Source organism: Lactuca saligna, chromosome 3, assembly GCF_052625555.1.
Source record: "Lactuca saligna cultivar CGN05327 chromosome 3, ASM5262555v1, whole genome shotgun sequence".
Classification (NCBI taxonomy): domain Eukaryota; kingdom Viridiplantae; phylum Streptophyta; class Magnoliopsida; order Asterales; family Asteraceae; genus Lactuca; species Lactuca saligna.
Window position 1 is genome coordinate 27,644,498 of NC_136419.1, and position 22,520 is coordinate 27,667,017.

The following is a 22,520-nucleotide window of genomic DNA, read 5'->3' on the forward strand; positions in this document are numbered from 1 at the left end:
TGCTCCCAAGAAAGTTGGATATTGATTGGGTTCTTCAATCACTTCTCGAGTCATATAGTTAGTTTGTTAAAGACTACTATGTGATAGATCACGACGTGACCCTTATTGATCTTACTTATTTGCTGATTATTGTTGATTCAACAATGATTTGGCGCATTGGTCAAGCAAATTTGACTGGATATCTCTCAAGATGACATGGATATCCCATAAATGATCCCTTCTCCTAAAGGAAAGGAATTGGCCATGATCAAAAAGTTTTGATCATAAGGGAAAGGCCAAATGTGAGATTGTTCCATATGTCATTCCCAATGAGCTTATTTGTTTCTATTGCCAAGGAAAGGGACATTAGAATCGAAGCTGCCCTGACTACCTGAGAACTTTAGTCAGATTGTATGGTTCTGCTTCAGGTAAGTCCAATATCTAACTCTATTAAGTTTCTAATTGTTGATTCTTAATACATGATGTGACAAGGTTGCATTTTGATGTTTTGTAGGATCATGCAAAAGAAAGGAAGCTTAAAGGAAGAGTTGTTGGATTAGGTGTCTAAGCCCATAACTATTTTGGTATGTACTTGACTCGATTGTGAGCATGGTCCTTTTGGGTTGCCTTCACCATAGCAACTGATAGGATGAACTAAGGAGAAAAAGGATTAATTATGATTTATTAATATATTATATGAATAATATATTAAAAGAGAAATCATATTACTTAATTAATATTAGTCAAGAATTAATAAGAATTAATTATATGGCTAAAAGACATTAATTAAATAAATGGGACTAGAATTATCAATTGTGTAATAGTTGAATATTGGGCTAATGGACTCCATATAAGTTGTAGTGGACAAAACCTATAGGGAAACCCATAAGAATTCGTCCAAGGCTTCTAAGTAGGGAGTCCTAGGGCTGCTTAGGGCCTAAGCAATCAAATTAGGGTTTCCTATAGGGAAACATATATATGGAACCCCTAACCCCCAAAAAATGTGACCAACTCTTTGAGAGAACCCTAGAACGTTTTTATGGCTCTTCATTGTTCTTCTAAGTTCATCTTGTTGCTCATGGTGTTTGTGACTCCATTAGAGGTGCAACATTAAGGCACTAAGCTTTCAAAGGTCAAGATCAAGAGGAATTAAGATTGTTATTACTACATAACAATCAAGGTAATATCTAAACCTTTTATTATGATAATATCAATTTCTATATGCTAGATCTAGGGTTTATGAGCTGTGGATGGTTATTGCATGTTCATTAGACAAACTAGATCCAAAGCTTTAGGGTTTTCATGTACACCATAGGATTGATGTAGTGCTCATAACCCATCAAGAGTATGTTGAATCTGGTCGTGAAGATAGATTTCAATTGCATTGTTCGATGATCGAATTTTTAAGCTGCTGCTTAAGAGTTATGATAGATTGCTTAGAAATTTGCAATAACATAGTTTTCATTTGTAATTGCGTTGTAAGGAAAAGATTTTATGCATTTTATAAATAAATAAAATTTAGTTTTATTTTATTATATCTCCTTGCAATGGCATTTGTGAAAATTAATGTTTGTATGTTTCTATGTTAGCGATATGAATTTGATTCTTTCGTTTGTGGTAGTGTCAAAATTTACCAAATAAGGAAAGATTCTCATCACCCAAGTTTCAGTTGGATAGAAACTTGGAATCACGCAACTTGTAGTGTGTGATGAATGGGAACCTTCGTCTTTAGTAAATTAAGACTAATTCCTTGTTCACATGTATATGTGAGTCAAGTGAAGGGCTAGGGGATCGGTTACACTGGGTATGCGCTGGTTAGGTCCACATCAAAGAACGATATCTTAGTATCATGTTTTATGATCATCTTAATGATTATGGAAAACCGTATCACAATTGATCCTCTGAGGATATCTTAGTGCATTTGTATAGCTAAGAAGAGGAATCGTGAATTGTTGGAATGGTTAAATAAAAAAGGTGAATCATACTTCGTTCCAAATCGAGTCTTAGAGTCATACTCCAAGATTGTGCCTTGAGTGACATAATCTTAAGGAAGATTTAAAACACTCATCAAATGTAGCGTAAAATGTTTCTTACTCTTGTACATTTGAAATTGGTAAGTTGTGATGTCAAATATAAGAACTTCTGTGGTGATGGATTAGTAATCTAAAAGTTGTAGGGTTTGAAAATTTAGTCAACTACCATACAGATAGGCATGAGGGATCAAGACATGTTAACAACAGTTCCTACAACGATAGCCAGGGAAATTCTAGAATTTGCTCCTACAAAGACTTTTCCAATTGCAAACCTAAGAACTTCTATGGTGATGGATTAGTAATCGAACTAACACACTTGTTCGAAAAGACTGAATCAGTATTCGAGATAAGCTCCCGTGCGAACGAGTGCAAGGTAAATTTTGTTGCATGCACTTTCATGGATTTTGCTCTGTCATGGTGGAATGGCCATGTAAAGACTATGGCCTCTCTACTGCAAATTCCATGAATTGGGAGGAGTTAAAGGTCATGATGGAAGAAGAATACTACCCGAGGAGTGAAATGTAGGGACTGGAACAAGAACTTTGGCATCTCACCATGAAAGATTCAGAGATAGGGGTGTACACTGTGACATCCCCAATTTCACGGCTAGAAAAGAACAGTTTGTTTATGCTTGTTTTAAAATCAGAGTAATCTTTAAAAGAAAACAGTTGCGGAATTTGTTACCAAACAAAATATGATAAAACTTTATCTTTATCAAAACATTTCTCAAATAGAATGTATTTTTCATTAATAATAAAACCTCGGGATGTCATGTTCTGATACATACCAAAAAGCATAAACAGTACAATTAAACCTTACAGCAGTTATTTACAACTACTGGTCTATAATTCAAAATCTCTCGTCGAGTCAACCAACTTATACTCTTGTGCCACTACCTGTAATGCAAAGAAAATTGAGTAGGTTAGGCTTGGGAGCATGGTGAGTATATAGGGTTTTAGACCCACAATAATATAATTATTATATTCAATCATTAATCAATAAATCAAACAATCAATACAAATTACTCATCCCCATTATCTCCTTCATTTCTTAAGGATTTACCCTAAGAATCATCTATCATTTATTCATTTAATTCCTAAGGATTGACCTAAGGAATTGACACAAAGTCCACCACTGCCCAGGTCCTCAAATTACAATCGGTAAACACTTAGTTCAACATACTTAACGAACACCTAGTTCTAACACTCATAGTGAACACTTAATTCAAAACATCTGGTGAATACTTAGTTCTAAAACACTTAGTGAACACACTCAGTTCAACAACACCAAGTGAACACATCTAGTTTAAAAATACTTACTGAACACAATCCTCTAATGAACACGTAGTTCGAAAACACCTGATAAACACATAGTTCAAAACATCTATTAAACACTTAGTTCGAAAATACCTCTTGAACACATAAGTTTAAAACATCTAGTGAACACTTAGTTCAAATATACTTAATGAACACGTTGAGTTCAAGCACCAAGTGAACACATAGAGTTCAAAATATTTAATGAACACACTGAGTTAAAAAACACCAAGTAAACACATATAGTTCAAAAATACCTAATGAATACATTAAGTTCAAAAATACTTATTATTTCGTCTCACTCAACTATTTCATCTACCCATGTTCGACCCAACATATTTGTAGATGCAAACACATATATAGTTTAAATCTTTTAAAACCTGTATAAAACATTATTTCAAGATCCATCTCAAGTAAATAAACAATGTATAAACACATAGCACGTACTTCATAGCAAATACTTCATATCTATGTGTTAGAAGAAAGTAACTACACACTCACTTGAGAATACGATGATCGGACAACACTACGGCTCTAAATGTAGTATTCTTCGGTGAAACCAGGATGCTTCCTTGAAAACTGGGCCTCTTGGGGGCAGAGTTTCGGCTCATAAACTTTACTTCTCAGGATCTTTGGGGCTTTGGGACTTGCTTCAGGTTTCGGGATTGATACCGGGGCTTCGGGGATATAGCTTGCACGTAAAACGAAGTAATACAGGTGAGAGAGAAGAAATTTGGCAACCAAACTCGGTTGTACTTGTGATCTATTTATAGGGTGAATCTGGTCTCGAACGCAGCGCGTTCCCTGAATGAACGCAAAGCGTTCTCGAACGCAACGCATTCCTTGGACGAACGCAGCGCGTTGCGCCATGCGTCATGGCTTACGAGCTTCGGACTTTACATGCGATGGGACAAGCTCTAGGCTCCGAACGCGAAGCGTTCCCTATTTGAACGCGGGGCGTTCCCCCTTTGGTAAGCGTGCCTTGTACTTCAGCAATTCATATCATTCGCATATGAGCTCCATTTTAGACGTTCTTTATATCCACGCGAAGGTGAGATTATGCTCTACAACTCTAGTTTAGACTCCGTCGCCAAATTTGATTTTATTTTTATTATATTATTTTTAGTAGGCCGGGACAGGAAAACTCTGTTAGAAATTCATAACTTCTTTATCTGACGTCCGTTTCATCTGTCTTTCTTCCGTTGCACTACTATCGACGAGATCTTCGATTCTCGTTTAGATTGTTTCGGCTAGAAACCACTCGATCTCATATTCAAACTTTGGGTTGCATACCGTTAAGCTGAAACTTAGAAAAATAATAACTTCCTCATACGAAGTCAGATTGGATGTTCTTTTTATGCACGCTCTTGGTTTAACGTATTCTATGACTTTCGTTTAGATCGCTAAGGCCAAATATCACTCTATCGTAAATTCACTATTTACGTCGCGTTGTGTCGTGTCGGTTCTATCGTAAAATTTCGATAGGTCATAACTTCTTCGTTATAACTCATATTTCGGCATTCTTTATACATTTGGAATCCTTGTCACGACTACTACAACTTAGTTAAGATTACTCCTTCTTAATAATCTTTAATCAGAAAGTTATCTCCCCCTTAGGATGATTACGTCCCGGAATCATCAACGAAATAGGACTTGTATAATGATTCCATACGTTATCTCTTCATCCTAGGTAATAACCGTAACTTCTATGTTTCCTCAAAAGAGTATCTAACTCTCCGACTTCTCGATAGCAGGTAGTGCTCAATCCAGCATCTGTTCTTCATAATATGTTGGACTTTCTATCGTAACCTTCGAGATACAAAATAAATCCTTATTAAGGACTCCTTCTTCTTAGGATAAATATTTTCCTTTATCTATTGTAACATACTGATGGGTCATGTTCTAACGACCTCTCATCGTATGAAGCAACGTTTAGAGTCAAGTCTCTTAGAATCAAATTCCAGAATAGAATATACATTCCCTCGTATTCTAATGTGATATAATCATATTAATTAATCCCTATTACCAATATTCAGTTTGGATAATGTAAGATTTAACTGGGTAATTGATATCAATGGTCATGATAATCAATCAGTGCACATAATGGTCATATAATGCAATTCACACACATTAAAGTTTGTTACTTTATTAACCTAACGTTAGGATCTGGCTCATCTTTAGTTACAATCGTCAATGGTCATGGTCAACTGTGATTCAAGCAAACATAGTCAGATTGGTCGTCTACAATTTATTTTCTCAACAATAGGAAATTAAGATACAAAGTTTAACATATATATATATATATATATATATATATATATATATATATATATATATATATATATATATATATATATATACATACACTAGTCGTTTACCCGCGCCAAGTGACGGGTGCAAATAGTTTTTTCATAAATTAATTTTGTGGTAAAAAAAAATTATCTAGGATTTAACGATAAAAAAAATCACAAATACGTTTTTTAAATTTGATAGTAATTATTGTTTCAAATACAATTTTTTAAAATTTCATATTTACAAATCTTGACGTTACCATCAACATATTATTATAGATATATTCACACACACCGTTCATAATATTTTGTTACTAAATCAACTCAATAACATCATATTATTCTATGTTTATTGAAAAGGAATTTTAGGTAAATAACATAATGTATTACCTATAGTATATATATTCGAGATAAGGGACTTGCAATTTATGCTTAAATAACAAAACACCAATGGAATAAAGACAACTTCCAGAAATTAAAAAAACAATGTCAAACTCTTCTGCAATCTTCAAATACATAAATATTTCTACAAAAGGGTAAACTTTATGAAAAGAAAGTACATTAAAGCAAACTTATCTTTGTCATTGCCTTGATTTTATATTGCTTCAGTTTTAAGATAAGCTATCGAGAGCTTCAGAAGCAACAAATTAGTTCAAAAAATGTACAAACTCCATCACATATTCATAAATTGGGGAAATCTAGTTTACTGAAAAGAAACAAACAGATTTAGATATATTTTTTTACCAAAAAAATATATACAATATGAAAGGTGTTTTTCTAAGAACATGGATGATTTTATGACCTTAAGTCATGTATCACCAACATCCGTAAAATATTGACTTCAAGAACAAACACCACCTACATCAGTGAATCTAGTAAAACAACAATATCAGTTGGGGTAGCCTAGCAAATACTGGAAAATATTGAGATGAAACATTTTCGAAGTACATTGTCATTTTCACTTAATTTAAGAATATCAAAATACACCTTTATGTACATAAGTCATATATATGATTTAAAATCAAAATCTATTCGCACACCCTTACACATGTTTAAGGTAAGCATCATCTTTACATCCAAATCAGGTAAACCATTAAGCCCTTACATTTTTCTACTTTACCCGCCAAATATTTGATAATTTCCCAAATAAATTTCACATTATCATACAAATAATATATAATGGGAAGAGATACACCTTGGCATGTTTCTTCTCTTTATGATCCTGCCTCTCCATCCTAATTTATAAGAAAAAAAACTAAAAAGTCTAATGATGAAAGTGTGTGTGTGTGTGTGTTTGGAAAAATAGAAAGTATGTTTCTATTTGTTTAATTTAGTCACTAATTTGGCTATATGCAAGATAACATAAACTTGACAAAAAAAGTGTCATCAGCTCCTTTTCGGTTTAAATAGATCAATGTGGAAATGACCATCCATGTGGTTGTCCGTTCGCACCCCATTTGGCACCTAAAGATTGTTTATGGCTTGAGATCAGCTCTTGAAGTTCTATCAACATATAAAGATGATGACACAAATCATACATAAAGTAAAATCTAGGTTTTATATATATATATATATATATATATATATATATATATATATATATATATATATATATATATATATATACACACATACATACATATTCATTTTCATTTTGTTAACTGAAAATAGCACTCAGCAACATATCAAAATCATGTTCCTACTGGAACTCCATGATGACCTCTTTCCCTTAATTTCCTTCAATCGACACAAAAGAAAACTCAGAATTACCAATTCAAAATTTTGAAAATCCACATAAAGTTTATGAAGACATCTGCAAAGAACTTTCAATGCAGGTTGTGCTTATAACTGAAGAAAATATTAAACCTAAAAGGTGCCCAAGTCATGAAAAGTCAACATACCATTTATAACTAAAGAACCATTACCTCCTGCTTTTGACCAATTCTCTGAGTTCTAGGTTGTGCTTTTAGATCAACCTAGCGACAGGGATAGACATAAAACCACTTAGCATAATGAAAAATTCAATTTACTACATCATAAGAACCATTTTTTTATTACATAATAAAGTGTATTTTAACAAAATATGGTAAAAAAGAAGCAACCAAAAATCGAGACCAGTCGTAAAAGAATACTAACCCTACAAAATCGAGACCTTACAGCAACAAAATAATTGTCAAAATCCCTTTCTCTCTTCATTCCTACTGCTCGTTCCTCTCCCACCTGTAAGAGAAAATTATGTTAATAAGCTTTACTTCATAGTTATTGGCTATAAAATTCCGACCCCCATCTTGTTGTGTGTAATGTTTGCATCAAATGGTAAAGTACTTAGACATCTTTACTCATAATAGAAGTCGTATATAGAAGTAAAATAAACTAATTTCAGCAATTATTCTTTTTCCAAAAAAGGTTAACTTGGTCAAAATCAAATAAAAACTAGGAAAACAAAGATGAAATATGAAACAATTATAGTCGTATAGGCATGCCTTTCAATGTTATATCCATCAGTTTGATAACCAATCAATTATATTGGATACAAATTGAAACCTGCAAATAGAGAAGAAAACATAAATAAGAAAGCATAAGTAGAATATCACATCCAATTGTAATGATCGATTTGAAGGTGATGAAAATGGTGGTAGCGGGAGCGTCCCATATGGGTTTTATGGATGTAGAGAAAAGGTACAGGTTACCTGCTCGATTTCTGATTTTTTGAGTTTAGAAGGAGATGCGGACAGGAAAACATCCATAATAGCAGCGATGAAGGGTGGCCTCCGATGCAGGTAAGCGATGTCGTGATGGTGGTGACCGGTGATTGGGGGAGGTAGTGGCAAATGGGTTTTTGGTTAGGCTTTCTACTTTTCTGGGAGAGAAGGAGGGTGACGGAGAGTGAATGATCTGGTCATAGTGGTGATTGCTTTTTGGTGTTCGCTTGAGTTTTGACCTAACAGTGGTGAGAGAGGAGATCTTATATAAAGGGTAGTTGTGTTGACCGATTCATTAGGCTGAAAGTTTGGAATACCAATTCAAAGGCCCGCCTGACTTTTTCTTTTCTTTGACCAGAAAAGATTTGGATGCATCAATTCATTGTACAAATTGCATTATGCTTTGTACCTCTTAAAATTCAGCAAAACCTTGTAAATACTTATTAAGGTATATATATATATATATATATATATATATATATATATATATATATATATAAAATCAAACAAACAAGATAAGTTTAATAACTTATAAAATCCAGATAGAAATCAAACCATAATTTTAGGGTTTATTTATCTCCAATAAAAACCAAAAGGGTTTTCATGCCCTAAATCAAAAACAAGAACACCAAGAATTAATAAAAATATGTTAAACATAGTCAATAAAACAAACCAAATGATTTCCTAATGATTCTTCTCTTGATCCTTTAAATTCCTAGTACATAGTAGTCTTCTAGCCTTCTAATCGGCTTCTGGACACTCAAACTGACTTTTTTGAAGCATATCCTCATATAGGACATGTTAGTAGAGGGATAATGACATATATGTAATACTTTTTCGTCACTAAAAGCATGTCGCATATAGTTGTTCGACGCATCACGTATATCAAAACCAAAAACCGAACAATCTAAACTAAATACAAAGTATTTTAATAAAAACAAGCCAAACAATGAAAATACAAAGTCTTTTAATGAAACAAATAACCAAACAATCTAAACTAAATGAAACCGTTTTGCGATAAGGGCGCCAAAAACTTGATATGTAAAATCCAATTTTTTGTTTATAACCAATTTCACTGGAACTGAGACTTATAAAAAAAAGGCAAGCGCACCCAATGTTTAGTAGTGTAGCTTTGGTAAGTACATGTGTCGAACACTAGGGAATGCGTATGATTCAGTTCAAAAAATCTGATTATTAGTTAAACTACAGACAACAAAACATAATGAGGAAAATTTCATTTAAACTAAATTAAACTAAGAAGCAAAGCAAAACAAAACAAGGATGGAAAATTGGTTGAAAACATATAAGTAAAGGTACTTTTAGTTACACTTGATTACACCCTTAACATGCAACGGCAAAAAATTGCTTGAAATATTATAGCCAAAGACCGAATCGATTGAGTCAAGGCCAAGGCAAAGCATGACTTGGTCGAGTAATAGGTTGTTCCAAAATTTCAAACTTGTCTGATTTAAATCAAATTAAATTTCTTATTACTTTTTATAAGTTATGATATGATTAAATTAAGATAAGTATGATTCGTAGTCATGATTATGAGGGTCTTAACAGATTTATTCATTAATACGTGGTATAAATGTTAAACATATATGACTATTAAGTGTTCATATAACACTATAAGTGAATATAAGTGTTAAGGTGAGTTACTCTCATAATACATGCCCTTAAAACTTTTGTTAAATACATCCTTTTATATATATATATATATATATATATATATATATATATATATATATATATATATATATATATATATATAGTATGCTGTAAATAATGTGTCAATGCATGTAAACACATTTTTGGAAGATTCATAAAGAGGCTTAAAGACTTTTTGAAGAGTAAAATTATATTAGATTCTTAAAGAGTTTCAAAAGAGTAAAATTGTTTTTGAATGTTTTAAAGAGTCTTCAAAGAGTAAGAGTTTGTTTAATTGATTTAAAGAGTTTCAGCATAACTATTACATTTATATAGGATAGGTTATGTCTTGAGTAGTGTTGTAAAACTTGTTGAGTTGGCCGATTACTCAGCCGAGTTGGCCGATTATTCGGCCGAGTACTCCCTAATCGGCCCCATACCGAGGCGAGTTACAGAATCCGAGTACTCTCCGATCGACACCTTACTGAAGTGAACAGTGTTGTAATACTTGATATTGCCATATTTATATATATATTTAAGCAATATTGATCTACATTTTTATTAATATTTTGGTTATTTGCATAGAATTATGGTACTTATAAGGATAAAATGTTATTTGCAGCCAAAATAAAGCATTTTCTAAGAGAGGGACCAGAAGTGGCAATATATGGAACATTGGAGTTTTGGAACACAAAAGATAAAGAAATTCACGGATTCAACCGAAGTCACGACGTGATATACAAGACCACGACGTGGTCTCGATCTTTCCACATGCGAAGAAAGAGTCCTTGGCGAATACGGATAACTTACGGATCACGTCGTGAATCGCTGGTCACGACGTGGCATGTGAAAATCCAGATATTATAAATACTCTTCCCCATTACGACTTTGGGAACTTTTGGCTGGTTGGAGGGTTTCCAGAAGACGATTTTTAAAAGAGAAGAAGTTTTGGAAAAAGGTTTTCAACACCAAAAAAGTAGAGGTTCATAATTTAGTTCACTTATTTGATACTTATGAACATGTTTTCATATACTTTGATTTGTGTTTGTTTGTTAGTTGCTATTATGAGCAGCTGAATTTAGCTACTCTTGTCTAGCTAGATGAAGCTTCTAACTTATGGATAGCTTAATTTACATGGATTTATTTAGTTGGTGAATTGCTTGTGTTTGATTTATCGTTACCTAGCATGCTTATGTTTGTTTCTTTAGTAGCTTAAATTCATGATCTGTATAGTTTAGTGACCATTAACTGCATGAACTTGTCTACCTAGTGGTTTAGTGAACATTAAATTGCTAGAGCTAGGATCGACCAAAATCTTAGTTAGTAATTGAAATAACTAATTTAGCTTTGCTAGAGAACATAGATTATGACCATAATTGTGTTTGCATAATAAATCTTACATAGCATATTCATAATCATAATTGGTTTTGTGTTTAATTGTGTATAACCATCCATAGTTTTACATAAACTAATTAATTATTGGTAAATTTAGACTTAAATTACTAATATAATAACAACCAACTTGATAATCCATAATTATTAGCTAGTCATAAGGACGAAGTGGATTCGAACTAGATAAGAGTATTTTTAGTTATTGATTGAATTGGAGTGAAGTTAGTCTGATCTAGCAAAATCAGATAAAACCCCATCTTTGCTCTAAAATTAGGTTAATTTAGTAGTAAATAGATAAATTAGTTGACACCGTTCCCTGTGATCAACACCTAACTTACCCAACTATGCTATAATTCGACTAGGTACACTGCTAGGTGCATTTTAGTTAGTTAAGGTAGTTAGGTTATAAATTATAAAATTAGTGGGTACTATTGTGAACATCAATACTCGACCAACTAGATGATTAATATGTATAATATACTTAATTATTTATTATTAAACACATGCACACATGTGATTATTACTACATATATATATATATATATATATATATATATATATCTTAAATTTTCAATAATTATTCACGAAGTGAGACCATTATGTGTTTTTTAGTTTTTGTGTATCACATGTATCTAATTTTGTTATATATTTCAATCAACTTATGATTTTGACATATATAATTTCCCTAAAAATATTTCCATAAGAATTTACCGAATCTGAGTATTCCCCGAGTACTTGCTACTCGGCAATCGGCCGAACAAGTACTGAGTAACGAGTTCTACAACCTTGGTCTTGAGTGAGATCCCAAGCACTAAAGAGTTGAACTAAAGAGATTTAGACAAACGTATCATATAAGTAAACAATGATTATTTTGTGATCGACATTCTAGAAAGGTCATGATTGAGAGGATATGCATTGGAAACCTATTCCACGGTCTCATGTGTGGTGATCACATGTTTCTACTTTCTAGAATAAGAGTAGAAAAGAAAAGAACAGGGCCTCTAAGTGGGTTTAATGAGAGATGTGAAATCCTTGTATATGCCCCAGATTATCATCATGTCCTTTTAGAGAAAGAGAACGGTATGAAAGTAGAGAATGAGAAAGGGAATAGATGCATATACATTGTATTTTGTATTGTTTTATTTATTATGATTTTAAGAGTTAATGTGTTGCAATGCTTGCATCTATATTATTACTTAATTTGATTTCTTTGTTGAAATGAAAGAGTTTAAAGGTTTTTAAACTTATTTTAATAATGTTTAAGTTCCCTAAAAGTTGATTTATGTGAGTACTTACTACAATTTGTACATCTAACATTATATTTTAGCATGTATTGCAAGCTAGCCAAAGATTCATAGGCATGGTGATTCTGTTCTAAAGGTAGAGATCCTTAACAAAGGATTGAAAGTTAGAAGTTCTCTATGTGAAACATAGGATCCTATATATCATATTAATGAATTGAGGAAACAAGAACTAGAAGAGCTGAAGAACTTAGATATAAAAAGACTTTTTTGAATGTAATAGTTAGAAACTTTAACTGTCGTTTTAGATGATTATTTCAACCTTACACTTGTTTAACTTTTAACACTAATTTCGGAGATTTTAGTTTGCAAAAAAACTTTTAGGATGAAATAGATTGATTTTTACATTAATAACTTCTAGTCTGTGCGAGAGGTGTTTCACCACGTCAAGGGGTGATCGAGCATTTACCGGACAAATATGTACAAAAAAGTTGTGGTTTTTTATTGAACTAAGGTAAAGTATTCAATTAACACAATTAACATATTATTCATAAGTCGTGTACATTGAATAAAGATTATTGGTAATACATGTATGTATCTATTCTATCTTCTATCTAATCTAATGGATCCAATTCTGACACGTGTCATCTTCTAATTCAATTCGTCACATGTCATTTTGCCGTAACTTTGAGATATTTATTTTTCATTTGTTATTTACTTCATTTTTCATTTTTCAATATATCGTTAATTTAGTTACCATAAACTAAATGTACCATAATGATTATATTAATTTCTAATTGCAAATTTCAATCTCAAATAAACTTACAGTTTAAATCTTCGTATTTAATATTTTTTTTATAATTAACTCGTTTAGTACATAGGTCTGACAACTAAACACATAATTTTAATTTATTTATTTCGTATGTTTTTTCCTCATAATTTTCACTTATTTCAAATTTCAAATTCAAAAAAACTTCCCATTTAACCTTTCATATTTAACATTTTGTTTTAATCAACCTATATAGTATACAAGTTTCAAACCAGTACAATGAATAAAAGTCATTACCCTCCAATGCTATTATAAGTTTAATGAAAGCTTCTGTTGAAATATATCTTCTTTAAGGAAAACAACTTTTCCAATTGTATTTTTACTTTTCAGTTTTTCAAATAGTAAAAATTTAAAGTATGTTTAGTTTTTGTCTAAAAAACTATTTACAACCCTTTTGCTCCAACGACAAGAAGTTGTAAAAAAGATAACAGAAGTCTATTATTACAGTAATAATATAAATATATAAATAACTAGGATTTTATGTATCGCGCGTTGGGGCGGCAGTAACGTATTCGAGAAGTAGTAGAAAGTAAGTTGCTATATTTTGAACAGTAACTTAGGAAGACTTAAGTTGACAAACCACAATATTGAAGGATCAAAGTCATGCCAAGTAGAGATAACCAAAACTGAATTATATGCAAAATGTATATGAATATAAGCAAGGGCGGAGGCAACACAACGGCTAGCAGGTGTGCTCCCCCCCCCCCCCCCCCCCCCCCCCCCAACTTCCTTTACTTCTATTATATACTAATAAATATAAAATTATATATATTGTATTATATACTAATAAATATAAATTTATATATATTATTTAACCCCAAAATAAAATTCAATTTAAGCCCAAGCCCCTCCTATAGCCCACTTACTTCAATAAAAATACAAAATACATCACTTACCACAATTTCAACTTAGGAGACGTCAATATATTCATCGATGCCGGCAATTACTTCAAAGGTAGAATATCAATTACAATTTAATTATTCGATAGTTACTTTAAAGGGGAGCATCAATTACAATTTAATTCATTGGCACTCTTAAGGTAATTGGTTGCTTTATGTGTTTAATTCGATTTACATCTTAACTATGAATCAAAATAGTTATATCTAACATTTGTAACTTGTGGTTAATATTTATTTTGAATAGTATGATTTGTAATTAATGATATCATTATGATTGGTTAATTTGTTTGTTCATTTTTATAATTATAGGGTAAACCATGAGCAAAAAAAGAACAATTGATTCTTTTTTCAAACGAAAAGAAGATGTTATTGACCCACAACCTGAAAGAAATAGTAATATGGAAGAGCCAGTTAATGTCGAACCTGAAAAAAAATGATGTTTCAAATTCAAGAGAGGTAAACTTAAATTCTTTGATTCGTGATCCCGAAGAACGACCTTTGATCTCAAGCTATCTAAGTCACCAACGTGATGAAATTAGACGGTTATATATTAAACTTGGACCATACCAAATTCAAAAATCAAAGTATCCTTCAAGTCCTAGTGGTCCAAATGATTCTATGTGTAGTTTTCAACAAGCTTGGTTTAAAAAAAATTGGTGGTTGGAATATTTTGAGAAAAAGGATGCTGCATTTTGTTTCCCTTGCTTTCTTTTCAATAAGAAACCTATTGGACGATTCGGGTCAGATACATTTATCGTCGTAGGGTTTAATAAATGGAAAAAAGTGAATTGTGGCAAAGATTGTGCTTTCATCGTCCATGAAGGTAAGACCCTGGCCTCAGCACATAATTTTTCTGTCAGATGCTATGAAGATTTAAAAAACGAGTTATGTCACATAGAGAATGTGATAGAGAAACAAACGACTCAACAAGTTATGGATAATAGATTACGCCTTAAAGTTTCTATTGAGGCTATCAAATGGATTACATTTCAAGCATGTGCTTTAAGAGGTCATGATGAGAGACCTGACTCAAGAAATCAAGGGAATTTCCTTGAACTTATAAAGTTGCTTGCTTCTTATAACATGACTATTGATGATGTTGTATTAGAAAATGCTCCTCAAAATGTGAAGTACACATCACCGGATATCCAAAAAGAAATATTGTGTGTGTTAGCTACAAATGTACAAAAAGCAATTCATGATGAAATAGGGACTGCAAAATTTTGTTTGATAGTTGACGAGTCTCAAGATGAATCTAAGAAAGAACAAATGGGTATTGTTGTGAGATTTGTTGATCAAGATGGACATGTCAAAGAAAGATTTTTGGATTTGATTCATGTCAAAGATACAACTTCATCGACCTTGAAAAATGAGATAATGTGTTTATTGTCTTATCATAAACTTAGAGTTCAAGATATCCAGGGTCAAAGATATGATGGAGCTAGTAACATGCATGGAGAATGGAATAGGTTGCAAGCTTTGTTATTAAAGGAATGCCCTTATGCTTATTACATACATTGTTTTGCTCATCAATTGCAATTGGCTCTAGTTGGAGCGTCTAAAGATGTGACCGAGGTACATAACTTCTTCAAAACATTAAACTTTATAGTTAATGTCATAACTTCTTCTTCCAAGCGTCATGACCAATTGCAAGATGCTCAGATTGCTGCAATTTCTCATTTAATTGAGGTTGATGAGATTGAGAGTGGAAAAGGAAAAAAATCAAATGCGAACACTACAAAGACCTGTAGATACTAGGTTGAGTTCTCATTTCAAATCAATATGTAGTTTGATGAGACTTTTTGGTCCATCTTGTGTAGTGTTGACTGACATTGCAACAAAAGATTCTACATCTTCTCAAAAAGGTGATGCAATATTTGCACTTAAACATACAATGTCATTTGATTTTGTCATTGTTTTGCATATGATGAAAGATATAATGGGGATAACTGACAAGCTTTGCCAATCTTTACAACAAAAATCTATAGATATTATTAATGCGTTGGCCTTGGTTTCTACAACAAAAATATTGCTTCAAAAAATGAGAGATGAAGGTTGGGAATCACTTTTGAATCAAGTGGTTTGTTTTTGTAAAAGAAGTGATATTTTGGTCCCTGATATGAATGAGACTTACAAATATGTAATTCAGACATGGCATGATAAAGACAGTATCACTGCACAACATCACTACCGAGTTGAATTGTTTATTGCTACTATTGACAGTCAGTTACAAGTGTTGAATTCTAGATTTAATGAGTCTATAACAGAGATTCTCCGTCTCAGTATTGCCCTAGATCCAAAAAAAGTCCTTGAATGTTGAAGATATATGTAAATTGGCAACAACTTATTATCCTTTAGACTTTACAGAGCAAGAAATTCATTTGTTGAAACTTGAGTTACAGCATTATGAGTTAGATGTGCGCAATCACCCACAATTGAAAAAAGCTTCTACACTTTCTGAGTTGTGCAGGGTCTACATGAAACTGGAAAGGTTGGTACTTATCCTTTGTTTGACAGATTGATTCGCATTATATTGATGCTTCCCGTTTCTACTGCGACATCTGAAAGAGCATTCTCAGCAATGAAAATCATGAAAACACGACTTCAGAATACCATGAATGATGATTTTCTGAAAATTTGTATGCTTATTAACATTAAGAGAGAGAGATTGTTGATACATTTTCCTCGGATAAACTTATAGATGATTTTTTTTCTATAAAGCAAAGACGGGCACAACTTAAAGTGACAAAGGTACTATTACTTATACTTTTACAAATTTTTTAATTGTATTCTTCTAAATTGAACATAACATTATATGTATCTATGTTCTAAGTCGTTCTTTTAATAATAACATATTAATGTATGAGAATCGGTGCTTATGATCGTTTGAAAACTTTTGAAGATTGGTTCTTGCAAAGATTGATATAGTTTATATTTAGACGGGTTTTTTTTCTTTATCAGTATCTCTTTCAATTTTACAGACTCGATTATGTTATTCGAATATTTTTTTAAAAAAAATATATATATAAGCCCCCCTTATCTTTAAATCCTGGCTCCGCCCCTGAATATAAGTAAGTAAGATTCAAATAATTAAAAAAATGTATTAAATGTGACTCAACTCATACATAGGAAACGTAGATAAAAATAAGCACTGGAACGTAAAAAAATTACAAAGAAACGTAGACGAACTCAAATTTATACCGAAATATACATGAAAGAACAAATAATTTTTTTTAAAAATCAACAAACTAAAGTTCTAAAATTATGGAAACGTTGATCACCTCTAATTTATACTGACGTAAACGAAAGGTTAGAAAATTATGATTGGTAACCGTAGGTGAATCATATTATATATATTACGATGGATAAAACAAAAGTTAAGAAAATAGAATGGGTAAAATTGATATTTTTTAAAGTTTAAGTACAGAAGTGAATATATCATTTTTAAAAATAAAGGGTTGAAAATGTCATTTTAATATGAGAACTTAAATTGCAAAAAGTTAAAAATTATAGGCTTGGTGATTAAAGAAAAGAGAATGGCAAATTATAAACAAGGAGTGAAAATGATAGGGGTGAAATGAAATACAAGTAGAAGATACAATGCAGTCTTCACTATTCGGCCAGTGGGCGGGCTTTGACTGATAAATGGTCGGTCCAGACAGAACATGCAAGTTTCATCACTCCTAATTTCGGGCTTCAAGTCAGGGCCCATTTGTTCACCTCTTGATTGAATTTCATGAGATACAATAACAATACATGTACCATTAACCATTGTACATTGTTTGCTACAACGGAAGGAAGTTTTTCACATATAGAATGACCAAATCCAAATCAAATAAACAAGTATTCCTAGATAAAAACAATTGTCAAGATACAACAAATTGACTTCTTAAACTACCAAAAAATAAAAAGTTATTTGTTCTTTTAAAAAAATGGCAAGAAAAAAAAAAACACTATATTTTCCCTATCTTAATTTACACCACCATCTTAGCTAATCCACAACTGTTTTGATCTCCAAATATTACAAGAAACCAACCAAAACCAAACCAAACCAAAAAGAAAAACACATGGAAATGTTATGTTTTTTAGTTTAAGATCAAGCTTTGCACATACAAGGTGTCAAAGGGTTCTCCCATATGTCATAATTTGGAAACGTTGCTTCCGGAAGCCCAGTGCGTGTCTGGTGAGTCATCACCACATCTTCAACAAAAGTAGCCCATCCCATGTACGGATCCCCTAAAGATTTGGAAAGCAGCCCTTTATCTGGTTTTATAGATTTTTGTCTATGACCCATATACCTTCTTGCTCCAATTATTAACTTGGCAAAATTCCCTCCATGCGTCATTACAAAAACATCCGATTTCAAGCACACCAAGAAATCTAAAGCAGCCAAACTCGTCACATGCTTCCGGAACCCATCCAGTTCGTCTTTTGTTGTCAGTTCCTCTTTCGTCACCTGCCATAGTTATAATTTATAAATAAAACATTAATTGAAAATGTAGGTTTTTTCGGTGGTTTAAAGTTGAAAAAATAGCACATACAAGATTTGGGAACATGTTTCTAAGTGGGGCCATACGATTCTGTCCACCATAGACCTGCCCGGAAGCAACGTAGATTTGGGTTTCTTTTGGGTAGCCCATTGCCCGCAGCATGACCGCTACTTCCCCGGGCTCAAGCGGGCAGCGCCCTTCTTTCCTTTTTTGGAGTGCAAGTGGCCATAAATGGGAACCATCCTGAACAAACAATAATCAACCAAACAAATTTCATATTTCAATTTTCACCAATAAAAAAAATAATAATCTTAACCTTAAATCGCCGAGGCCATTCTTTTAATCTGTATAATCCCATCAAAGCTTTCTCTGCCCTTGTCCCCACAAAGTCACAAAATGAAAGCCCTACCATCCCTTTCTCAAATCTAAGATGAAGAGCCCTGTTCAACAACATATTCATTCTTATACCTTTTTAAACTAACAAAATCACATAATTTTTTTGTCTAATTCAAACTTACATAAAAGGATTTGGACTTCCTGTTCGATTTCTCATCCTTGCTACCAGTTGCTCAGCCATATCATCAATCTCTGGAAGAAACTTGAGTGCATGATAGTTAACCCTGCACCTTAGTCTGTTGATTTCTTGAGGAACATTGTCATAACTGTATACAAACAAATACATGGTTCAGAATTAATTAAAAAAAAAAATTTAATTGAATAGAAGAAAAAACATACCCAAGTCGATCTACAAAAGGCTTCAAGGCCATTATCTTTTTCTCTTTAATTCTGGGCAAGACATTGTCAATGTAGAATTGTGCTGGTGCATACTTTGGGATGTTTTTCACTGTTCGTCTGTCATACATTTAAATACAATTTTTTTTAGCAAACTATATCATAAATGCATAAAATATATTAAAGGTTTAACTTTTTGATATTTTGTTCAACCTTATGCTTGTGAATAGCTCTGATTTATCAGTGAACCATGATGGAATATCGCGCACAATTTGGACATCGTCTTTTAAGTAATCAATGAAATGGTCTACATCAAATATGTCCTCAAATTTCCTAAAAGAGAAAAACATTAAACTCATAAGCAAATATAGGAATCAAGAAAAGGCTAAATAATAAATATATGTAACTCACGTTTGATCTTTCCAGATCTGGTCTTGCTTTAACACAGGCAGAATAAGAGTGGCATTCATGATTTTGGCAACAGCAACAGCATTGCATATCTACATTAAAAAAGGAAATGTAACAGATTACAGATCTATCCAATAGCCTTATCAGAAAGTGTTAAAGAATGAAACTTACAGCAATTCTTTGCTGATTTAGTCCACCCTCTGCATGAATAAATATATATCCATTTGTTTCATTTGCCTCAGGAAGATCTGCAGACAACCAAGAACAAAAGATTGTATAAGGATGATTGGTCTCATGAATATTCATGATAAAGAATCCGCATAGAATTCTGTATATGTTTAAGTTTTACCTGAAATTGCACCAATGCGTCTTTCAGCACATGGCTTCCAAGATGTGGTGGTTGATAATGGATTCTCCCATAAAGAAGGTGGCTCCTTAACCTAATGAGTAATGACAGCAAAAAAGAAAAGATACAGCTTTGAAGTTAATTGATGGGCATGATTGCATTGCATATGGTATAACAACCAAGAAGTCCAGTATAGCTTACACGGGGGCAATGGAGTGTAATGCCATCTTTCTTGCATAAGTATGGTGCATTCTACAAATAGGTAAAATAGATCAAAGAAAATTAATTTAGTTTCACAAACAACTTCTAAGTAATACTATGAACAGGTCAACTTTGATTTGACTAAAGCAAAGCAGATGCAATTGGCTTGGTCAATACCAGGGCTTAGTTTTCTATGTTGTGGTGGATCCAATAATCTTGTTATGGTTACGAAATGCTCAAACTACAGCTAAATCTAATGTACAATAACACATTCTGACCTATGCCTAAACTAAGACGTATATCGGAATCGATTTGAATATATGTACACACTGCTCCACATCACCGACATCCTAAATTCTTGATTGCATCCATATGTGAGATCTTCACATATGGCATTCGCTTTAGAGATCATTGAAGAAAGGTACACTTCAAGATAAGTAGGAATTCCAAAAATCCTTTCGAATTAATCAGACTAGCGATTTTAAGTAAAGTATAATGTGTTGTCGGAGTTGTTTTCAGGACACATTATATGGTATTCGAACAAAAATCATTTGTGTGCTATATGAATCAAGACCGAATGAAATTGAATTTGATTACTCACCAGACGACTTATGACCGAATAAACGGAAAAGATCCCGGCAAAGACGAGGACACTGATGAGTAGAAGCAAGATCTTGAAGTTGTTGGAATAAAACCTAGCACTTTCATCTAATAACTGAAAATGATTGGAGAATAGTGAACGGAACCGATCTCTAGGGTAACGATCGCGACCACCGTCGTCATCGTCGTGGAGGGGATGATTGTCGGAGGAAAGCGGCGATGTGACATCATCGCGTTTCCTAGGAGACGGTGTTGCTCTGCCGCCGATCGAGCTAGAGTGGCGGAGCTCCGCCATGGCTCGCTTCGGACTGTAGGCCAGCTTCGGGGTTTTTGGTTACTCGCTGCTAAGTGTGCGTGGTGTCTACTGTTTGGCACTGTCTGTTTTATTATTTGTAGTAAACTACAGAAACAGTCCCTATATTATTACCCAATTTCCATTATTATCACATGAGTTTTCACCAATAACAATAACAATACCCCAATCCTACATAAATAAGATAAAAGGAAGTAAGACGGTGGTAAGTCCGAGCTGGTTTCATAGATAATCTCAGCTACAAAATAATATATATATATATATATATATATATATATATATATATATATATATACATATATATATATATATATATATATATATATATATATATATATATGAAATAAATTATATTCAGTTATATAACAATATTAAATCTTGGATGACTGCATATAAAACATTAAAACGTTTGTCCATAAAAAAAGAGAGGAGGAAATAAACAGTGGTAGTAGGCTAGAAAAAAAAAAACAAATACCAACAACTTACTTGAAAAGCAACAAATAGTATTGGTAAAAAGACAAACATGTAAAAAGTGAACATTTATTCTAACAAAAAATATGAGCATACACTGGTAAATAAAAAGTGTAAGCAAACAGGAAAATAAAATAATCGGTAAAGCATTAGCGACAAACATAAATAAGAAATAAGGGGAAAATAATCAGTTTCTAATGTATTTCTATATTTTTGGAATGTGTCAAATCTAACAAACATAAATATGTAATAAAAATCATTGCTTGCTGTATAAAATAACACTACACAGTAACTATGATCGAACCACAGTCACAAAGTCAATGTCTTTTTACATAAGAGACAATTAATTCAAACAAATACTTAAACATAAGTTTTAATTACTAAATAAAATTTGAAACAAAATTACATAAGACAAGTTTTTTTTAAAATTCAGAATTAAAAGATGTTTCCATTTCGTAGTGACTTTCCTAATTATGCAGTTAATCAAAGAATTATTTGTTTAAAACATGTTTTATCTAAGTTGGTACTGAAAACTACTAACAAACTCTAGCAATTCTTTTTTTCCAAATTGTTTAATCAAAACAAAATATTTAAATTAAACATTACTTTTCTAACCTACTAAACTAGCCT

At 32.4% G+C, this 22,520-nt stretch overlaps 2 protein-coding genes across 2 annotated transcripts; one reads left to right on the forward strand and one right to left on the reverse strand.

The window, feature by feature from the left end:
• The first annotated feature begins 15,262 nt into the window (after positions 1-15,262).
• On the forward strand, positions 15,263-16,649 carry LOC145035296 (uncharacterized). Its single transcript, XM_078983863.1, has 2 exons — positions 15,263-16,076; positions 16,150-16,649. The coding sequence occupies exons 1-2, from the start codon at positions 15,263-15,265 to the stop codon at positions 16,647-16,649; spliced, it is 1,314 nt and encodes a 437-aa protein (XP_078839989.1).
• A 1,511-nt stretch (positions 16,650-18,160) lies between these two features.
• On the reverse strand, positions 18,161-21,480 carry LOC145034891 (O-fucosyltransferase family protein). Its single transcript, XM_078983450.1, has 11 exons — positions 21,108-21,480; positions 20,507-20,557; positions 20,309-20,399; positions 20,131-20,207; positions 19,963-20,051; positions 19,765-19,884; positions 19,555-19,671; positions 19,338-19,481; positions 19,136-19,259; positions 18,871-19,062; positions 18,161-18,785 (listed from the first exon to the last, which is right to left on the reverse strand). The coding sequence occupies exons 1-11, from the start codon at positions 21,399-21,401 to the stop codon at positions 18,426-18,428; spliced, it is 1,659 nt and encodes a 552-aa protein (XP_078839576.1). The 5' UTR covers positions 21,402-21,480; the 3' UTR covers positions 18,161-18,425.
• Positions 21,481-22,520: the final 1,040 nt, after the last annotated feature.

What these genes read in the sequence shown, in the direction of transcription:
- LOC145035296 (XM_078983863.1), top strand. Translation starts at nt 15,263, where the DNA reads ATGGATAATAGATTACGCCTTAAAGTTTCTATTGAGGCTATCAAATGG. An exon ending in TGCGAACACTACAAAGACCT is followed by an intron (nt 16,077 to 16,149) that starts GTAGATACTAGG and finishes CATCTTGTGTAG; the next exon opens with TGTTGACTGACATTGCAACA.
- LOC145034891 (XM_078983450.1), bottom strand. Translation starts at nt 21,401, where the DNA reads ATGGCGGAGCTCCGCCACTCTAGCTCGATCGGCGGCAGAGCAACACCG. An exon ending in ATTCGGTCATAAGTCGTCTG is followed by an intron (nt 20,558 to 21,107) that starts GTGAGTAATCAA and finishes ACCTATTTGTAG; the next exon opens with AATGCACCATACTTATGCAA. An exon ending in ACGCATTGGTGCAATTTCAG is followed by an intron (nt 20,208 to 20,308) that starts GTAAAACTTAAA and finishes GGTTGTCTGCAG; the next exon opens with ATCTTCCTGAGGCAAATGAA.